The following is a 22,404-nucleotide window of genomic DNA, read 5'->3' on the forward strand; positions in this document are numbered from 1 at the left end:
TCCAAAATCAAAACTCTCAATAAACTTAATTCCAGTTTGTCTGTTATTAAAAATTGTGCAAAAATCCTTCTTAGTCTGCATCAGAAATTTATTTTCTGCAAAGTTGGAAAGCAAACGATATCACTGAAAACTTTCCCCAGGCTATATTCCCAAGGCAATGTAACCACTTTTGGAAGATCACAGAATCATAGAGTGGTTTGGGTTGGAAGGGAACTTTAAAGATCATCTAGTCCAACTCCTCTGCCATGGGCAGGGACACCTTCCACTGGATCAGGTTTCTCAAAGCCCCATCCAAGATGCCTATGGCCATCAGACTGCAAGAGAAGGTATAATGCAGAAACGGCACTAGATTAGAAATTACACTTGTCGAGGCCTGGGGCATTTGTTCCTTTGAAAAAAAAAAAAGTCCTGGACCACTGCCAAAAATGCAATGCTACACCACAGCTTTTATTTAATTTTAAGATGCTGTCTCATAAAGCCCAAGAACAGTAAGCTCTATACTTAGAGAAAACTGGAAACTCCCATTTAGAGATGGCACACTATGAATTATTTGGTTTCTTGTCCTGGCAGGCCTTGTGGGATGTCATACCATTAAAACATCCTTAAGCTTCTCGTTTTTCTTCTCCTTCCTACGAGAATTTTAACATGATTTTAGTGACTGCCATCTTGAGAATTGCTAAAGCTACAAACCATTTCCTTATGTCCGCCAAGATACCAAAACCTTTGTTTATAAATAGTATAAAAGCCTTGTTTTCTACAGCACTTCGTCAGACTTTGGCAGCTAAAATCATATGGAAATGTAATTTGACAAAACTGGCAGTACTTTCATGTGGCAAGTAAAGCTTTCCAAGGGCTGGTCTTAAACTAACAACCAGGAAGGAAAAAAAGTGTCAGGCTCTCCATTGCTTCTTGTATGCTTAATTACCTCCCCCAGCACACACTCCCTCCCGTATCTATGGGTACAACTGGCAAGGGCGGTATTTGTCTCCAATGCTATGCTGCAAAGGTTCAATACATAGCCCTGAAACACAGCCCAGGCATTAGGGACTCCCATATCACAGAGTAAACCTGAGCCTACGGAGGCAGCTTCTTGACTTCAGCAACAGTCCCCACTGCTAGGTGGTCGCTACAGTCAATGGACTACGCTATGAATTACAGGTTCCAAGCCAGAAATAACAACATCTCCCTATTACTTCACATTTTTATTTATATAGCAACTTCTAATACCACATTTTACATTATTTTAAAGTTCTGTAAGACAGTAACAACCTAAGTAACAACTTCTGAAGAAAGCTGCTGCAAATACAATAAGATATATCAGAATATGTTATCTGCAGTACCTTCTGTCGGTAAATCTTTATTGATTGTCATTGTTAAATGCCATATGTTTTTCTGGTGATGCTCCGGTCAGTCTGTTGTTAAAGGTGAGATGTCTAAATAAACATTCATTGGGGTTTTAAACGAACCGATAAAAGGTAACAGGTTATTTTGGGCTTCATGTTGCAATATGATCCCACTGTACGTCCTTACTCCCACTCCGCCCCCCAGTTTCAAACATGTATGAAGGGACAACTACATCAAACTAACTTTGTAACAAGAGAAGTATTTGAAGACTTTGCTGAACGCAGGGGAGAGCATTATTAATTACACATTGGCTGTGCTAGTAACTTATTTCCACTGGACAGGCTCGCGTAGTTTAAAAAGCAACAAAACCATCACAAACGTCCACATGACACATGGCATTCCTAGCCCCGCTGATTGCCTCCAGCCTGCATGGCTGGCTACAAGTCATCTCAGTCTTATGAGAACCATCAGCAGACCTTCCTCCAGGTTAACATGGCAGCAGGTAATAGCTCACTGCACTGGGTACCAGTAGTAATACACAGCAAGGTTGTCCTTGCCTGAAAGATGAGGAGTGTCAACAAAATGCATTTTCAAACCAAATGTCTCAAAAATCTCCTCTGCCCATTCAAAATGCTTATTCTCATTGCAGATGCAAAACTTCAGCACAGCCCACGGAAAAAGAGAAAAGACTGCCAGGGCAAACTCGCACTTTGTGTGAGAGTAAAGGTGTCCCAAAGAGTTTTAGCTCTGAAGGGTGTCAGTAATGGACTTCAAGATGCTTACTAAGGTAAAAACGACCCGAACTAGCTCTGGTACCAAAACAACCCGGCAAGCACAGCTCACCAAGATGATCTTCCTGCTAGGGCTGAACACTCTCTGCCTGTATACTGTGCCATGATCACAGAAAAAATAAAATAAAAGCACGCCTCCTTTAGCACAGCCTGCGGCTCTCTGCCATCTGCCTGGTAAACAGTTGAGAAAGATGTATGTGTTATTTAGATGTAGGTGAATAAAAGCCACAGTGCTGGGAAGGATAATCTCCAAACATGGACAAAATAAAAGACCTTGACCAACGAATAACTAGGCACAAGTTCTCTGCATCTCCTGTAATGTTGTCATCAAAGTTATACAGCAAAGGCTGCACATTTTACCAGGCACAAAAGCTTATAAAACGACTTTAGCTTTAAAAGAACACACAATCATCATAGCAATAATTCAAAACATGCTTTATGTTGGCATAAGAAAATGTATAGCCTTGAATGACCTGCGTTGGAGAATGGCAAGAGCGTAACACTGACCGTTTTTCCACAAAAATCAAAACTTAAATCATTCTTTGAGGGAGCACACAGCAAAAGAGAAGTAAAATACATCAACGTGACCAAGCTGAGAGCCAGGAAAGAAATCACAAATTCCCTTCTCTAGATACAACGAATAGTTTTCAGACAGCTCATCACATTTACCCCCAGCAATCTGAGCAGGGCTTAATGTATAACGAAGTAACAGAGCTAGGAAGTCAGTGAAAAATGCAGACAGCTAAGTGCATGGGTCATGCAGGACTGCAGAAATACTCCTCTAAATCCAGAAGTGGTCACCTGAATTTGGAGAAAGAAGTACACACATTCCTGGCGAGGGGCCAACCCAAGTGACATGCATGTCTGTAGATGTGGACCACACAACCAGTTTCAATGGGGGATCTGCATCCCTAATTCACGTGTCTTAGTGGTTCGTTCAGACAGTGCGACTACTGATGACAGCAAACTCAAGTAAGTACATAAGAATAGTATTACACAGAGGGTAAAGTGAGGTAGGCTTTGAACTGCTGTTGTCATAAAGATGAACATTTAACTGTCCTAAATCTATCAAGTGGAAATCAAAGCACTGTGTTTCCTATATACCGCATCGAGAGGATCAGGCATCTGGATGCTAGAAATCTTACCATCACGTTCAAAATGGGATCTTAAAGTAGCCACTAAGGAACGCTGAGAATAAAGGCACTTGTCAATCATTGACTTTGATCTTTGTCACCTAAACATGGGATGCAAGAAAGCGTCCCTTTCCAACATGGGATTCACAGCACTGACCTCCCTCCCTCAAGCAGGCACCTTACCTACTATACAAATGAGCATACAAACAAAAATAAGTTGGTGTCTCATTTTGTACAACAGCACAACAGATAAAGTACTTTCCCAAGATCTGGGACATTCAGTTTCAATTCCCATCTCTACCCAAGTGGACTCAGCACGTAACTCCCACCTCCAAGCACAGTGGGACAGACTTGTCAGAGACAGATATTCTCAGCACCCCGCAGGTTGTTAAAGCCTCCAAAAAGGCTCTGAGAGTCACTGCCTCTGACAGGTAGGACTATGCAGTGCAAGGGGAGGGAAGAAGCAACCTGCCTTATGGCCATTTCACTTTAAATAACAAAATAAATACCATTGGGGTCTTGCAGCAAGGAACAAAACTTAGACCCCTCCTCAGCCCAATCACTAAGACACAGCCATGTCTGCATTCTCTGTTGAGCCCAATTAACCTTTAATTATGCCATGCACATGCAGCCTCAGCAGGAGGGAGGCAGTCTGCAGTACATGGCCCCGAAGATGCATAGCCTGCGCCTGGCTCCTGCCATCCCCCAGGAGTTCAGGGGGAGGGCAGGGGCTCCACCACCCAGTCTGAGAGGACCCCAAGCAGGGACAAAAGCTGACCTTGGGGCACACAGCAAACTTAAAATCTGAAAACACTAATGCATATGGTGCGAAGAGGGGTGTGAGTCTTTCCACTTTGGACTCTCCCACCAGAGGTCTGCACAGCTCCCCTGCCTCCCAGAGGGAACAACCCCAGACCAGGAAACCAACAGCCTGCTGGTTCGGAGGGGAAGAGAGGAGGCTGACATTTCATTGCCCAGATCAGCTGGAGCACCCGGCGTAGGCACACAACGATGACTTCATGACTTTCAAGGTGGGGAGGAAGAATCCTGCACTGTTTCCCACCAGGCATTACACATCTCTTGTTCACTGAGAACAGAACTCCTGCGTGAGGGAAATGCAGCTGCGAGGTACATGCCCCACATCTGCGTGCCAGGATCAGCTGGCCATGTTCGGATACTATCAGAAAAAAAACATAGATCATGAGCGTAGATCATGAGCCTGCTGTCCCCTTGCAGAGGCACTTCTCCCACCTTGTGGGCAGCCAGGATTTCAATTCCCCAAGCACAAGTGAACCCTTGGACTTTACCACTAAAACATGCACCCAAGAGTACCTTCTTGCTCCAACAACCACACATACATGGCCAGCTGTGCATATAAGCCACATGTGTTGGTATACTATTAACAGGCATAGGAAACAAGATGCAATACTGTGACATGCAAACACCAGATCTGTATACAGAGCTGTACAACAGGTGAAGTTTTGGGAAAAAAAAAAAAAAAGCAAAGCTATCTGAAGGTAAAATAAATAACAACAAAAGTGCCACAGAGGATGGGTGCACAGCTACAGCATTTACAGATAAAATGAGTCCTCATGAGAGATGGAAAGAACACATACCATGCAACTTGCAACCCATTTAATCTTGTTTGCAAATTGCATGTGCATCCATACATACTGCAGAAACTCCTGTGCGCTTGGGAAATACTGGATTTCCCCATGAAGAAAAGTAAAAAGTTCAGAAAGTGTTCTGCACGTTAAAACGTGCATTCTGTACACATTTTTCGCTCTAAAACTAGGTCAAAGTCTCAGTCTCTGTAAACACGATCCTCCTGGCTCATTGATTTTAATGACAGTGATGGATCTTACTTCTCTCATTTTTTTCCCTTTCTGAAACACAAAAAAGCAATTTTATGGAAGGAAGCACAAATTACATTTTTTGAGATTCTTTTCCTTCATTTCTTTGCTTTTAAATGTAATAAAAATTTATCTTTCCTCATTAAAGCTTTCAATGATAATTCTTCCTAACATAAACTTGCTGGTCAGTGTCTTTCAACCTCCTTAAAACCCCCTTTATCATACTGACAGCACTTAGAATGCTTACCTCCTGAAGACTTCTCCACAGAGGACAATGTCTAACTGTGCAGAGACAGTAACTGACCGTGCCACCAAAGAGAGTAACTGACCCTTTCGCTTTCTTTTACAGAAAGCAGAAGATTTCCCTCTTCATTCTGGTAAGATTTTTGTGTATAATTTTTTTTAAAATCCTGTTAGCTGCTGAGGCATATTTGAATTACCAAATTCTCCCTAAATGAAAACAACTGTAACCAGGAGAGCTTTCTGCAGCCTCTGCCGTGCCGTGCGGCTCCCAGGGTGTCAGAGCTGCTCAGTGAGAGCTACATATGCAATCAAAAGAAGAAAAATCCCTAAGAGAGTAAAGAAATAAAAACAATTTTAAAGAACAGTACTTAATTTGGAGAAAACATTTTCTTCTTACTTAAAAAATTCCAACACCATTATCTACAAAAGCATAACTAACAGTGAGGTAGGCTTTTGATGGAAAGAAAATCTACCTCATGCGAACTCTTTATAGCCACCTGCGCACAGCCAGACAATGAAAAGAAGGCAGAATTATTAAGCAAGAATCATTTAAAAGAAGACAACTTTTTCTACCTGGTTTGGATGCCTTTCTTCGAATCCTCATTTTAGGTAAGGAAGGCCAAGAGTAATTAAAAGGTGAATCAGAGTCTGAGTCCATTTTTGTGCTAAATAAACAGAGAGCAGATTCCCAAAATTGCACTTTGTTGTTCTCAATAGCAAGTCAAGTCTAAGAGTGATATAAAATAAAGGAATGGACAAAGAAGGATCAAATTGCCCACTAAACACAGGGGAGGGAGAAGCTGTAAATGTTTGCTCTCTTCAGGCGTCCAGGCATGTAGACAGATCAGGCTGGAAATATTAAGGCAGAAGCAAGGAGGTTAAAGTATGAGAGCTTCGAGTGGAGCTGTTGCATCGTGGTCCAGAGCTATTTGAAAGGTCAGTGTGTGCCAATGAATCATTAACTCACCTTTCCATTTTGATGTAAATGAAAACAATAGCAGCCGAGTAAGGAATGAGAAAATACATCTCAAAAGTAAACAAACTATTGCAAGCTTTTTCAAAGCTTTGTATCCATGGTAAAACTGGAGTTTACAAGGACTCTCAAATTAAGGACAGGCAAAAGGCTGGAATTAAAGAAGCCAAAGATTAATAGTAAACTAAGAGCACTAATCAGTCTGCTGCACCCTATATTACTGCAGAACAATACCCCTCCTCTCAGCATTTACAACTCTGGCAGACCTTGGGATGTTGCAGCTGGAAAAGTAGCGATAACCCACTCAAAATCTGTCGCTCCCATCTTTGTAGCTCAAATGAGCTTAAAGCTTAAGTGTTATAAAGAAAGATTACACTGTCATTAGAGGAGCTCTCTTTTCAATAATATTGAGTCTGAATAATATTTTCTCCTTCACACAGTCACCAAGTTAGACAGTGAATCATAAGGATTTTGTAGAGCTGGCACCTTTACAGCTCTGGTCCAACCTCACAGCAATGCACAATACAGCTAGTGACTAATTTACAACAAATCCTCCATTCTTATACAGTCTCCCCGAACAACTCGTAGGCAATTAGTATTCAGTAGAAACTCATTATCCCTTCCCCCAACATCTTTACACTACACAAGTGACATTTTTTTTAAACAGGCTCAAATGTGGCTATACAAGAGCTATCACAAAAATAACATGTCCACTGTTTCTTAACCAACTCCACCAAACATTTCTTTTAGTTACCTCACAATGTATGTGTTTTTGTGTTCCACATAAAGGAGGAGAGGGAATGTGGATCAGCTTAAATGTCAGTTTTTGGAAGATGATGACATTTGAGCTTGTTAACATTCCTTACTTCACTTCAATTATTTTTCAGGCTGCTGAGGTCTGCAGCGCTACTTCTGTATTATGTTTCAAGTGATTCCTCAATCCACGTTTCAGTTGGAGATAACAACGTATTTGTTGAAAGAAAATAATGCAATTCAAATGCAAATTTAATTCAAAACCCATTAGAAAAATATCTATCTGGTTTTGAGGGGTAAAATAATTATTATACAAGCACTTCATAAAGTGCACAAATTACATAAAACACAGTTGAAACACATCATTGTTCTGCCCTTCCCTTAACTGAAGTTCTGCCAGCTTTGTTAGGCCTGAAAAGAATAATTCGCCCCAGACGCTGGAAGCCTTAGACTTTCACTTTAAATATTAGACACTCCCATAGACTCTGTTTGATTTATATATATAATTAACAGCCCCAGGGAATTACAACAGACAATGGATGACTGAAAATACAGAGAGGATATAAATCCATGCTTTAAGCATCCACTTCAAAATACCTCCACTCCCTGGAATGTCAGGTTCAAATTGTACTGATAAATCCCCTGGGCATACGGGAATGCAGGCGCTGACGTACACCTTCCCACCTGCACACCATCCAGGGCACTCGCCTGCCTCCCAGCATGGCAGCAGTTTGAGAGAAAGGAAAGGATGGAGCATATTTGTTGGATAACTTGTTTGCTCAGGAAATGTCTTCCTAACTGCTCCAACACAAACGATTTCCCCTCTAGGCAGCAATTTTCCCTACCCAAGTGTGCTCTCTCGCTCATCGGATGTATTTAAGGCCAACCAGAATAATAGTGTCAATTTCAGATGTGTACAAAAGTCAGCGCTCCATGGGCGAACAGCAGTTTACATTTAGAGAGAGCTGTATGTTTTACACTGGCTTTAAAATTTCTCACCTTTCGATTTTAGCAATTATTCCTTTGTTCTACTTTATGAGAAACAGTAAATTTTGCTTGCTTCTGTGATATCTCCATTTGTGCATCTTTTCTCTAAATTGACCAATTCTGGCTTTTTTCACTTACACATTGAATTAAAATATACTTACTTACTCCCATTGGTCTTCCTGGACTTCTGCTTAGTCCAGGGAGGGATAACTAGGACTGAACAAAACACTCACAATGCAGAAATGCAGCTGATGTATTTAACGGCATTAAAATATTTTACATGCCGAGACATTTACTTTCCCGAATGACCTCTGTACACTGCATAAATGTTTTCACTGACTGCTCAATTATTGCCTGCTCCCTCCCTTAAACTAGCAGCGTTCATTTAGAACCTTCCAATACAAATGAGTAATGAAGAATTGTTTAATAATTTTTAACAGCAGCCCTATTACGTAACACTGAGAATCCAGCTACTAAATTTCTCCTGTGATAAAAACTTTATCATTTACTCCTGCTGTTTATCCTCTGTTTCTCGGCCAAGTTCTTAGGCTTTTCACCTGCTTACTGCAGTCTCCCCTGAATAGGATCTTGCATGGGAATTTGTCAATGGCAGTCTGAAAGCGCAGATAAATTATCAACCTTAACCTCTATTTCTGAAGGGTTAATTGAACATCACTCACATTATTTGCTCTGTTAAGGCCTTGTGAAAGATTTTTTTTTTCTTGTTTGTAAAACTCCTCTATGCAGCCATGAAAGACCTCATGCTGATTTTGCCACAAAGAACAGCTTTGCCTTACAGTCTTTGGCTAAAAATATTTTCCTTCCCATTCCTGCACTTTGTAGGATGATCCAACCCACTTTTCATGTGCCACTCTGTGTTTCCAAAGTGGTGGTATTTGCATGCAGCTGGCACAAAGATCTGGCAGCTTATGAGATAAAAGGTGCTTTCTAGCTGGAAAATATTAACCTTACTTTCCACTGAAAAAATGCTTTCAATTATGTATACCAAGGTATAGATGTGAAGATAAAGAACAAATGGGGGTTTTGTGTCCACTACCTAAGGCTAATGCTTTTGATAAATAATGTAATGCCTTAAATTCTTTCACAAAATGCTTCCCAAAACACATCCGTATGATATAGATGTTTTTCAGAGATATTACAGTCTATTGTCTATTGTCTGACTGTTCCCATGGCTCATGGCAAGACGGAAGGAAGCAGAGGAATGTCACAAGCATCTGCAGTCTCCATGGAACGGCACTGTCGCCTCCCCAGCACACTCAGAGGACAGCCCTGCGGCACGGAGCGGGTGGGCTCCCTCTCTCCAAACACTGCTAAACCATGAGCCAGCAGCCCTCTCTAGCAGACCAGGAGACAACCCCTCTAGACCCAGTGTCCCCTTCACAGATGGAGAAGGGATGTACTTGGGATGGAAAGCAAGGCTACCAACCCCAGAAACAGGGCTGGAGAGGGTCACTGTTGGACAAAGGTGAGATGAGAGCTGCCTGAACAACAGCTCTGCCAAGAACACCCTGCCTGGTTTGCTCTGGGCAGTCTCCCCCGACATCATTAGGGATGAAGGTGATTCTCCCCAGGTTGGTTCTGCCCCAGACAAGCAGAGCCCACAACAGTTTCCCAAAGTAGCAGAGAAGGGTCTGACAAGGCAAGATGGTGTAGAAAGGGCTAGGCGATCTTCTCCACCAGCCTCTGTGACCCACAGGCACACATGGCTTTCCTACCTTCTTCACTCCACTGTTTTTATTAATTAGAGCACATCTTCCCACAGAAAGGATCAGCCAATGTACCTGGACAAAATATCTGCATTACCCTACATTAGACTTAACAATCATGTTGAAAACTCAGCAAATGTAAATTAAAGGCAATTAAAAGCAAAACACTACCAATCAGATCCCTTGCACCAAGCACCCTCCAAGTCTAACGCTCTTTCCACCTGTACACAATGATGACAAAATGGCTGTGCAGACTGCTGATGGCAACAGCCTCACAGGTCTCATAGGGTGCCTTGTCACACACATTATTTTTATCACCTCTCTGCTCTACCAGACCTGGGTCTTTCTTATGAAAGTTTATATTGGAATAGTCAGAAAAACTCTGCCACATCACTATTCTCCCCCCTCTCTTTCCCAGATCATTGATGAATTGATCACTGAAAAACACCGAACCAACCCCAGATCTTTAAGATCTTGGCAGATGACCTCCCCTATTTGTTTTTATGATCTTCCTTATTGTTAAATTTTTGATGGGTGATTCATGCATTTGGTTTAGGGAACTGGACCATTTATTTCCTTATTTTGTGAACAGAGAACTGTTGAGGCCTTCCACAAGTAACACGCAGTTTTGGATTTAAACCGTTCAGCAGTGGATCCCAAAAGGTCCAGGCAGGAGGTCACTGCCCATCATCACTGCCTGATGTATGACAGTATTTGGTGGATCCCACCTCTCTCATTAGCGCTCCATCACAGGCTCCCCATCCCACATCACCCGCAGGGCTACAGGGCTGGGAAGGTCAGGGAGCAGGACAGGGAAAAAGGAAACAGGCAGTTTTTTGAACTGCATGCTTTCCATTGCAAACACACCTGCTTTCCACCATTTTGACCCCAATGAAGCCACAGGTTTCAACAGGGTGAAAGATCATTAGTGTTCAGCATCACGGAAACTCATCCTCCCACTACCAGTTTAAAGCAGCAGATTTTACTCTCCCAGAAAAGTACAGTCTTGGGTAGATTCAGGTATCAAACCTAGGCACGTTCTGACAGGAGATTAAATGGCCCTGTCCCCCCCAGCTGCCAAACCTCCTGCTCACACCTCCCCTCATGCAGGTGTTCTCCACTCTTCCACTCAAACAGCTGATGACAAAATCCACCCACACTAGAGACCCCTCTTCTGTAACGATTTGTCTCCTATAGATGCTGTGTAGACAGATATCAGAAATATTAATGAAAAGGAAAAATAACAATACAGTACTATAATTTTGGGTCAATTTTTCATTGACTTATTTGTGCAGTTTCTTGGACACTAGCCTGGAAATGAACAGATAACAGCTGCTGCCTTCACAGACACCCTGCCAAGAGCGGCAGACCACCCTACCCATCTCCAAAATGCTGTTCTGCACAGACCCCCAAGTTTACTGAAACACTCTGCAGTCACGGCAGGCTGCCGGAGAAGCAGAGTCAATTTGTGTGCACTGCTTTCTGGATTGCTTTAAGCTAGTCTGCCAGTCCAAGTGTTTTTATGCTCCACTGCATTTACTTCCACGTGGATATATTTTTTTACCAACACCAGACAGGGCACAGTGCTGCCGCAAACCATCCAGATTGAGAGGAGACCATGCCACCTAAATTTATACCTAAACTCCATATTCTTCCCCTGCAGGTATACTTCTAATTACAATGTGAATTACAAAATTAATTTTTAAGGCTCTCCTTTTTAATGTTTTCTTTGAAACCAGGGTGACAACTACAGTTAGAACAGCAATAATAACACTTTCATGCTAAAAATAATCATGTTCGTGATAATCAATGAATGATGCATTATCCTACAAAAAGCTGTTACCAATACTTACCTTTTTTTGAAAAGCAATTGTGTGTATGTGGTGGTACTTAAATCTTGTTTCTTTGAGAAACTAAAGGAGCGATGTACCTTTAAAAATTTAAGAGAAACAGCTTTGCATAAACTGTACTAGTACTGCAAGATCCTTCAAAAACACCCACAAGCCTGGGATGAAGAAGGGCTCAGAGCTTTCACAAAATCGAGGTAAAAACATGACCTCTGCCCAATCCTGACTCAATGTAGCTCCAAAGAGCCAGTGGGCAAGCACACTGCATCATCTCGGGCTCTGTCCTAAACTCTTCATGTTGTCCACTTCACTGTCCCGCTGTCAGGATTTCACAGGGTTCCTCCGACACACACTTTTCTGATGTCCGGTTCATGACTGATTGCAGATTTGTATTTTTATTCCTTTTTTTACCACACCATTCACCTGATGTGGTTTAGGATAAGAAGCTCAGTTTAGGATAACAAGCTCATTAATACTACTTTCACATGACAGCGGTCAGTATGCCCTGACTCTTAAAACCACCACTAAGTAGTACCAACAAAGTACATAAAGAGATAATTTGCCCAAATGCTCTCCTTGTCCAGTATCTATTCACATCAAAAGACGGGCTGGGATATGCAGTACAAATGTGGATGGAAAGCTTGGTGCTTTTTGTCCTGTATCCTGATGAAAAGCTCCCTTGATTTTATTTGCAAAAGCTTGAGAACTAAGGGCTACTGTCAATAAAAATCTCTTCCTGGTTTTGGCTACATGGAGACTTGTGCGAGCCCCAGCAACACAGAGAGTGCACATGGCCTCACATGAAAGCAAACTGAAGCTTGACTTGGACCTCGCTCCTACTGAAGTTTCGCCAATGACTTAGTTGTTGAGTCTACACTTACTCTGGCAGCCTGCACCGCCAAAAAGTTCACCAAAGACCCATCTCATTAAAAATCCAGTTTCCCATGTTTCAGGGAATACTTCAAGGGAAGGGCTGCCTCTCAAGGAGGAAGAAAGCTGAGAAACATGTTCATGGATGTACTTTCAAGACTACAACTGTTTTCTTCACAATGTATTTCTGGATTATATTTCACATTTAAAGAGTAACTTGACATTAGATATATCCCAGATTGTTTATTTATGTTAGCGTGACTTGAGACCAGGCAAAAGACAGGCAAAAGAGCTTATTTAAACAACAGGGAAAAAAGAGCCTCTTTTTGAAGGATTATTTTGTTGAGCAAATTTGTTTTGGATTTTATGCAGAGGAGGAGGACAAGTTCTGGGAAGCCAGACAGCACATGTTTGTAACTTGTTCATTTTTCTTTCTGTCTTCCTTTTGAGGTTAACTTGAATTATAATGTCTCAAAAAATCAAGAGTGGAGGAAATTCCAAGAAACAAGAACAAGCTTGTTTTAGTGACTAATGCTGCTTCTTCCAGATTTCTCCATGGCTTTTTAAATAAGCTCAGTTCATTCGCACATCCCAGGAAGACTTTACTTCCCACATCTTCTGTAGCTCTCAGCTATTCTGCATAGACACTCCAAACAAATGAGAGTATGTTTTATCTACTGAAATAAACTACCGCCATGTTTAAATGTTGTTTAAAGGTTGTTTCTGGCAGGACTCTGACAGATCAACCCAAAGTTAAGCCTCTCTTCTGCAAGGTGGAGGGAACCATGCAAAGGTTTTGCAAAAGTAGAAACAGCAACATGAAGATCTCTGAAAGCTGCAGCAAAAAAGGCCAGAGCGCAATTGCCACAGTCATTAGCTGCAGCAATAACTTTGCAGTTGCCTTCAGTTATTATTTTTCTCTGCAATTTTCACGCCACCTACCTTTCGACTGAAACAGAGATTTTAAAAAAACCTCCTTTACCACAAACTGACCTTCCAGAACTTCCTCAGCACAACCAGTCTGAGGATTTGCACATCTCCAGTCACCCTAGTATTGCAGTGCCTCTTTCTCACCTCACTCTCTGTGGTCTTCCTTGTTTCAGGTGAAACACTGGGGCACAGTGAAAAGATAAGTGACATGCCCAAGGTCCTACTGTAAATACATTACGGAGAGAAACTGAAGGAAAGGTCTGCAGCTCCTGGACTAGAGATGCTATGGCTGGATCACCCAACCTCTTAAAGAATACATAAGGAAAACACAGGATTGAAAGCTGCCAGGAAAAGATAAAAATTACCACAAAGAGAAAAAGATCTCATGGCTTTAATCACAGGACTCTTGTAACTGTCTCAAATAGGCATCACTTAACATGTAATTTTCACTTTTATCTATCAATAACCATAAAATTATTTCCTGTTGTTCCAATGTCAAAACTGGCACACTTGACTCAAAACAGTTCCAAATGCAAACATTCTGCCCATGAAAAACCAAAAGCAAATGAACACTACAAAAGGAGCAAAAGATGTGACCACAATAGGTAGAAAATCTAATCATTTTACAGATCTAACAAAAACTGCGCATAGGCAGGACTCCCGTCAGCAGGACTATGCCTTTTTCTACCTTTAAAAAACCCACCTTTTTAAGTCTCACCAACCACAGTAACAAATTCTTATTAAATAAGAACAAAAAAGCAACATTGAAACCAGATTTTTCTGCACATTACAGTGCAGTCCTACTGGTTTAGACAAAGAGCAAGATCATTATGTTCTGTTCCTTAAACTGATCTGTGGTTAAACTGGGATTTCTGTGGAACCATGAAAATCAAAGGGCGGACTCTATTAAAATAGTTTCATAGCTTCCTGGTCACATACAGCGAACTGCCAAAAATTTGGCATCAGTATTTTTACCTCTCAAAGTGCAAAATGTGGCTTGCAGAACATTGTCACTGCCAGCAGAGCAAACAGAATATATTAGACAGACATCACTAGGTCATTGGCACTGTAACTAGGAGAGCAGTGAAAATATTTTGAAAAATTAACATCATCCTGCCTTCCTTAAGTTTAGGGGGAAAAAAAAAAAGCTGTATTTCCTTGGAAGAAAAACTGGGGTTAGATTTTTCTTATTGGAAAAAAGAAACTTTTGCAGCTTTATAAATGGCCTTGTGAACATCCTCTTTCCAAACCAGCTATGCAAAACAGGAAGGAATTATAAATGTTGAAAAACATATGCCAAGCTAACACTGTCACATGTTCAACAGTAACAGCATTCAGCTGTCACCTCTTAGACTCTTTCCCAAAATGTACGGGGTTGCTGACTCCGAGGATGACAATGCCTGGCAACAATACACATGCTTAATATTGAAAGGAAAAAAAAATCCTTTTTTTGTTGCTTTCCATTTTGCTTCTTTCATTTGCTCTCCCCAACTATATATTGTTTTTGTCTCTCAATCTTTCCAGTGTGTTCCTTTCAACCAAAAAAAAAAGTGGGTTTTTTTTTTCCCTCTTGTAAACACAAACCAGATCTCTAACAATTTCCAGGCGAGACAGAGAGAGGAGGAAGAAGATTGGCAGATGTGACTAGCCCTGCACTCAGGAGTCTCCATACAACCCCCTGTTCAGCCTGGTCTAGCATCCTGTTGTGCCCTGCAGTTTACTCCTATTCCTTCAATTCTTGAATATGGCAAACTCAAAAACCATCATCTGTAGTTCCTGTGGCTTCTTACTGGCCCATCCCCACCTTGACACGCATAAGGGTGTGACTCCAGAAGCTCTCCAGCAATCCTGGAGGACCAGAAGCCTCTTGCACAAAAAATTGAACTACAATTCTCAAAATTGAACTACAAGACTCAAATGGTGCCTATGGCAGCCAGGTCCCAACCCAAAGATGAAGACGACAGGGTGCAAGGAGAGTTGCGCATCTGAGGATTTGCAACGGGGAGCAAGGACAGTTGGTTTTAGCATCCTACTGACTGTTGCAAGCACCCCTGCAAAGATACTCTCAAAACTTTGCTGGGTGTGGGGAAAGAGACAGAATAGTCAATATGCTTGAAAGGGCAGGCTGGGGAAGAAAACAGAGAGCAGGAACAGCAAGCCCTTCCAGGAGCCACCACTTCTTTAAAAGTCCCTTCCAACCCAAACCATTCCATGATGAGATTGATTTTTGGTAAAGGTTTCTAAAAGCAAGAACCATGCGGAAAAACAAGCGAGAAGCAGAAGTGGGGAAATTTGTACCCATTCAAAGAGCACTCACATACACGCTCTTTGATTTACGCATCCAACTTCCTAGTGAGATTCCAGAGTTTGCTCGTTTCTATTCATTCTTCTTCACTCAACCTCCCTTAGCTGTTTTCCCTCTTCTTCTCCCCCACTGACAACCATTTCCATTTCTCTCCTTATCCCCCACTGTGCACTTTTCCTGCCAAAAACATTGCCATTTAACAACATTGCCAAGCAAACAATTTTTTAAAAAGTAGTTTAAAACTATCCACGGTAATAAAATTATGATGTTTAGCAATATGGTTACATGCCTCAGGTTAGAACATATGCTGATTTTTACATTCAAATAAACCAATAAAACCAGCTTAAGTCAACTTACAAATTTCTGGTTGTCACCAAACTCTATTTCCACCCCTCTTCCTCCCTCCCTACTTCCACCTTTTATTGCACACCCGATAGCCCACTCACTCCCCACCCTGCACTTCAGCCCCATCAGATCTCACACATGGTGCCAACCAGAAGCCTTCCAGGCCCTGCTGAGGTCAATGGCAAAATCTCATCAGATGTCTGTGTTATGAGTGTTTCAGCCAACTTGAGTACTCAACTGGCAGATGGGCAAGAAAAGCCCATGGTGCAGCCAGCAGTGAGTCCATGCTCCAGTCCTTACATAGGACAACCAAATTCTCAGTTATGGTGACTTACTTCTAAAACAAGGAGAACCGATTTCGCTGCAGCTTCTCCACAAATTAGTAAGTCAACTTCTTAAATGTACTACAAGGCAATTAGAATTTAGGGAAGAGACGGAGGGTTGGTTCTTTTTCAGATAAGAGGTACAACAGGGAATTTTTCTTAGTTTAATATAAGCTGAGCCTGTGCTCAGGACAGAAGGTATTTATATACACATGTATATGTACAGATATATGTATATCTACACATTTATGTCCATATTTGTAATTTCACTTTATACATACACAAGATGCGTAAGAAAATATATTTAAATACCAAATTTTAAGCACCTAAATCTTGTTCCAAGTTCTATGCAAATTAACCTTTTTTTTTTTACCCAAAAGTTCCTCTAAGAATCTACACTCTACCACTCCTAACTAACAGTATGAACCATGGCCAAAGTCACTTGCTTGTTCCCTGCAGAGGACTCAGGATCTGCTGCAGCTGCCCATCCAAGCATCAGAGAGGAGACTGAGCTGGCCTGAGGCCAGAGGGCCTGGCTCCTGTTCCAGCTGTCTCAGGCAGCGCTGTGCAAATGATGCGTTAGAAGGAAAAGGCATTTCAGGGGTAAAAAGAAGTATCAGCTATAATTTCAGGGTGAAGAACTTCCACTCTGTCAGCTTTTAAGCTACCTTATGTTCCCTCCAGATGGTATAACCGGAGCAGAGACTGGAGCAGATGTGGCTTCAGATTAGCAAACCATAATCACTCCCCAGTGGCTCCACACCCTCCTACACTGAGACACAGTACAATACTTCGGTCTTGCTTGACAAAAAAGATTTAATCATATGGGCACTAACATCTCATGTACATGCAATGCATTTTTGTGCAAGGCAATGACTGCTACGCTGTCCTGTGCTCAAAAGCACTAAAGTCGTGGTAACTGTGAATACCAATGTTTTTGCTGCTGCTCCCAGTTCCCGTATTTCTTGGATGGGACAGTAAGACAAACATGATTAAATGGTTGAAGTACAGGCATTTGGCATAACAATGACTAGAAAAATAGATAACTAGATGATGATTTTAATGAGATATTATTAAAATAAACTGCCAGCTTCTTATACTACAACTGTGTCTCAATGAGACAATGAGTTTATGTCAGCTCATTTCCCTCTAACACATACCAGCTCCATTCATGCATGTATGGAGCTAGTCCTCATTTTGTAGCCCACACCCACAGAGCTAGTCCTCATTTTGCAGCCACCGAAGTTTGCATATGGGCTATCTGAATGCCACCATCTGGTCTGCTCTTTCTGAGCTCAGCACTGGACCACAGGCAAGTGATGCCAGCCCGGCGCTCTCTGCCTGGCATAACAGCTCCCACTGGCAGAGCTTAGTTACTCGTCTTTTTCCACCTTGTTGTGCTTTGCATGAGCCCATGCTTGCACATTGCTCTTTGAGCTTTCCTCAAGCTTGAAAATACCTTTCCATTTGAATTTCAGTATCTAAATGTACTGTCTAGTGCAACAGGCTATATCCTCCTACCAGCCCTGCAACTCACTTACCGCTGTGGCATCTAAACATTTCTACATACTTCATTTCATCTTCAGTCACATATATTGGCTCTATCAGAAATTATTTTCTAGACTGTTGTTCCAACAACATTTAATATTCTACTGGAAAATCCTAGGGTATCATGATACTGTTGGATACACCACCTATCTATACTACAGACGCTCTGAAAGAGGTTCCCTCTCTGACAGAGGTATACCTGATCTTTTGCCAAGCTAGGCTGCAATGTCAATGACCTTCACCTCTTTTAAAGAAACTGCCTTCTGTGTATTTGGCATCACAGTAGGTATCAATAGCTTTTGGGAAGTCAAAATGATTAATTATTTCTTACCTATGGCCAACAGAATATGATCTTCATTTTCTTTAGAAGGAACCCCAGAGTCTCGGAAAGGCTAGAAACAGAAAACTTGAGCTGCATCTTTGAAGACAAATAGTTGCATTTATGCTTAGTTGCAATCTGTGCTATCAGCTTTTAGAATTCAGTTCAAACACTATCAAGCTGCAGTCACTTCATCTTAGCCATTTTAATACATGCAACAGATATGGCATGCCATTCCCGGACTCTAAGATACACACATGAACCCCATGCACTCATACCCTAAGAATAATCAAAGAAGAGACAAAACCATATCTCATTTTCCATGCAATCTCCAGTTTTCAGCCTGCTCTTCTCTTATAAAGTTTAACTGTGCCCTGACTAGTCAATATACTGTGTTTTGGAGAAAAGAGCAATATATTTCTAAGATGCCTCTTTCTCTAATGCCTGAGCTGTTCACACTTGTAGAAATATCATAGGTCAGTTCGTTCTTTATAGAGTCAACTATGGCATTTCTGCTAGATCAAAACAAGAGACAGTCAATATTGTGCAAGAACCTTTTCCCCACCACAAGACTCATGAGTTGCAACTCTCTGCCCCAACATACTTTTTCAACAGACTCCAAAGTGCATGCATACTGCAGAGATGTAATTCTGAGATGACACAGATTACAACAGCAACATGTGAATCCCAAACAAATGGTCAATCTTCTGGCAATTAAAAACTGGCAATTAAAAAAAACCTAAAGATGTCATCACTTTTATCATAATGACCTAACAAAAGTGGCAGTCCAACAACATTCCACTAAATTCAGATGTTATTAAAAAAATCAATAGTCATTGGCTATTGAGAATATATCACATTTACCAAATTTGCCAGTTTTTACCAGATTTTGTTTCTCTCAGTCTAAATCATTATTTTAGCTTCATACTCAGTTGAGCTAATAATCAAACTCCTGCTTTAAAAGGGGATAAAAAAACACTGAGACAAAGATTTTCTGGTTTTCTAAAGAGATACATATAAATAAAAAGCAGAATATAAGACTGGCGATCAGATACAACTGACTAACCATAAGGGGACTTCTCACAAATATTGGTCCCCTCCAAAAGCTGTTAGATACCTCCATGTAGAAGACTATGGGAACTGCCATATCTTTTACACCAAGCATTCTTCTCAGTTAAGGACTCATAGTTACCCACAAGGTCTCTCCCTGAGACTAACTCCTCAGATGTAATGAATCATGCCGTCTCAAGGATGAAGCTTGTGCGAGACAGGTTGTGCTCCCCCCAGACTGGCAGCTGCAAGCTCCCTGAAGGCACTGTGGTTCACCATAAACACTAGAGCTTTCTGGTTCAAATGCAGAGCTTGCTTCTCCAACCCAGCTTTGCGGCCCACAATCACATAACCAGTTCCTTCAAATAATAATCATCTACACATGTAACTATTCCCGCAGGACAGGAACAGGCAGGAAATGCTGTCCGGCAGGCATTAGTCACTTTATTTATTTTTTAGCTCTGGGAGGTGCTCAGATAGCCAAGCAGAGGTTGCTGCTTCTCAACCTACATGAAGCTTAGCTATTCGTATAAGGACAAATCTGTACCTTTGTATCATCCTGGGACAATTCATCAGATGCCAAGTTCACAGGACCTGTAAAAGCAAAGATTCCCACCTTTAATAACAAGCAGATTCAGTTTGGGTCGGCTTTGGTTTCTGCTGCTGGTCTCTCTCCTTCTTCGAATAGGAGGGGGGACACAAGGAGCAGGCAAACAGGCAGGCGAGCCAGAACAATGGACATGGGCAGCCCATGCTGCGATCCCGTGGGCAGCATGCGAGCTGGATGCACAACAAGTGCTATGCTATTGTCACAGTCATGTCCAGGGTAGGCAAGCATGGCAATTTGTCAGCCAGCTGCTGATTAACCCCCACAGGCTCAGAAAATCAGCAAGTTCTAGTGCCGCGCCTCACACCAACTCTGCAGAGCAGCTGGAATCTACTTTTCTTCTCCACGAGTTTCATGCTTTTTCTGAAATTAGATCTTGCATTTTCACCTCAAAAAGTAAAAAACCTTCATTTCTGTCACTCTTTTTTTTAAAAAAATGGTTTCTTCCCATAGCTGTGGGGAACGACATGGCACATGCAATGCAAGGACAATAATTTGCAAGCTTTGCCCAAACGAAGCCTCAAGGACTACTGTGAAACAGCAAAGAGCAGTAATCTGGCTACAAGAATGCAAATGAACACCAGCATCACTCAGGCTTCCAGGAACATTATTATTTAGTAAATATATCTTAAATAATAATACTTATATAGCCAGTTATGCTGGTAAATATGGTTCATTTTATATTGAATCTTTCAGCTCAAGGTTCACATCTGTTCTCAGATACACGAATCCCTCTTCATTCTCCAGCTCCAGCAAACAGTTAAAGTATGACTCAGCAGCCAGTACAGGGTGGTTTGGGGGACTGCCATGAGGAATGTGGGGTTTTGGGACCTCTGTCCTTCCTTGGCATTGCACAAAGTCTATACTCAAGTTTTTTTTAAAAAAAGCTGTATCACTATATCTTTGGAAAAACAATTCAAAAGACAGATGCCTATTATCAAAATCACACAATCTTCAGCAACAGCAACCCTACCTAACCTGCAGGTCTCTGAGATAGTACTGGAATGCAATTATGGGCCAAATGTAATCGGTGCACTTGTTGTCCCTGACCTCAGCAGTGCCCCTCGACGCTGGCAACAGTCAGGACTGGGTCCATGCTGATCAGTATCTCGATCATTAATTTTTAATTAATCCACCTTCTTTAATTAACCTTTTGCAGCAGTCACATATATACCTCCCCTTGCACTCTAACAGTGTTCAATCACAGAGCACAAAATCACTAGGGCCGTCGAGCAAAGCACCCCAGGCATCATCTTTCAGCTAGAAGGAACAGACTGTTTCTTCTATAACTGTAACTGCAGAAACTTACTTTAAAAGCTTCAGTGGGAAGGTATTTTTTACAGTATTGCCATGCAATTGGCATTATTATTATTAAGTTTCACAATTCTCAGAAATAAAAAGCTCTATACCTAATATTCTGTAGAAACAAATGGCTTATCCTCCAGATAACAGTATTCAGTCAACTAATGGGCATGGAATTTCAAGGTCAGAAAACAGAAAAAAAGCACAAACTACTGAAATAGCCAAAATACTATCTATTTCACCTTTTGTTCTACATCCTCACTAGATAATGTATCACTCCACGTATTTGAATTTAATTAAGTTGCTATGGGAGATTCACTGCTAAGCTAGTAGCATCACCTTACACTGACCCACTGCTTTCGTCTGATTGTATTTCACAAGAAGCCATGTACTGCTATAGCAACCTCCACTCGATATAGCTCAGGGCTTCTGATAGCATTGTGTTTCAAAGGTCTGGTGATCTTGACTTTAGGCCCATCCAGAAGTGAATAAGTACTACGTCTTGTAATGGCAGCAGTTTTAAAATCTGAGGGGGATCCTTTCATGACATGAATGTGCCAAATTAATAACCTGAGCTCAGCAGACACTTTATAAAGGAGTTCACTTAATGCAGCTGAGAATGTAGTAAAAAGTACTTTGTTAATCATTTCATATCATTTCTGCTTCTAGCAGCAACAATTTTAACTCAATCTTGAAAAAAGTTCTTTTGGTCTCCTGAATGCTGGCAAATAGAGAGCGTAAGACACTAGTCACCAGTAACGATCATTCATGATTTTTCAGTATATGGGTTTTGTGGTAATTAGCAAAAAAGACCAAAAAACAAAAATTCTCTTTTATAGAAATATGGTAACCAATGACAATATCAAAACCCAAGAAGATTAAAAAAAACTTTGCTGCCCATCAGTGTACAAACAATAGTCAACAGGCTCTTCATGTCTACAAGTAGTTAACACAGTGTAAAACGTGCAAGCTTGATTACTACTATTTCTTTGTATAGGTCCTGGACACTACCAAAATGTGGTATACTTTTCCTGCTGTTGAACTGAAATGAGGTTTTTTTAAAAAAAAACAGGCAAAAAATAACCCTGATGCTTGAAGGCACAGAAGCATATAGCTTCCATTGAAAACATAAATAGGTAGGAGTGCTCACGCTA

The 22,404-nt window shown here is 41.3% G+C and overlaps 1 protein-coding gene across 1 annotated transcript in view; it reads right to left on the reverse strand.

Moving 5' to 3' along the window:
- The window catches only part of ARHGEF28 (Rho guanine nucleotide exchange factor 28), a 127,574-nt gene that overhangs the window by 56,152 nt on the left and 49,018 nt on the right, over window positions 1–22,404 (reverse strand). The window contains exons 8-9 of the mRNA XM_068422497.1: window positions 19,889–19,935; window positions 18,304–18,364 (exon numbers count right to left, since the gene is read on the reverse strand). Of these exons, the coding sequence (XP_068278598.1) occupies window positions 18,304–18,364; window positions 19,889–19,935 (108 nt within the window). The remainder of the gene's footprint in view (window positions 1–18,303; window positions 18,365–19,888; window positions 19,936–22,404) is intronic.

This window comes from Nyctibius grandis, chromosome Z (assembly GCF_013368605.1).
Source record: "Nyctibius grandis isolate bNycGra1 chromosome Z, bNycGra1.pri, whole genome shotgun sequence".
In the NCBI taxonomy this organism is placed as follows: Eukaryota; Metazoa; Chordata; class Aves; order Nyctibiiformes; family Nyctibiidae; genus Nyctibius; species Nyctibius grandis.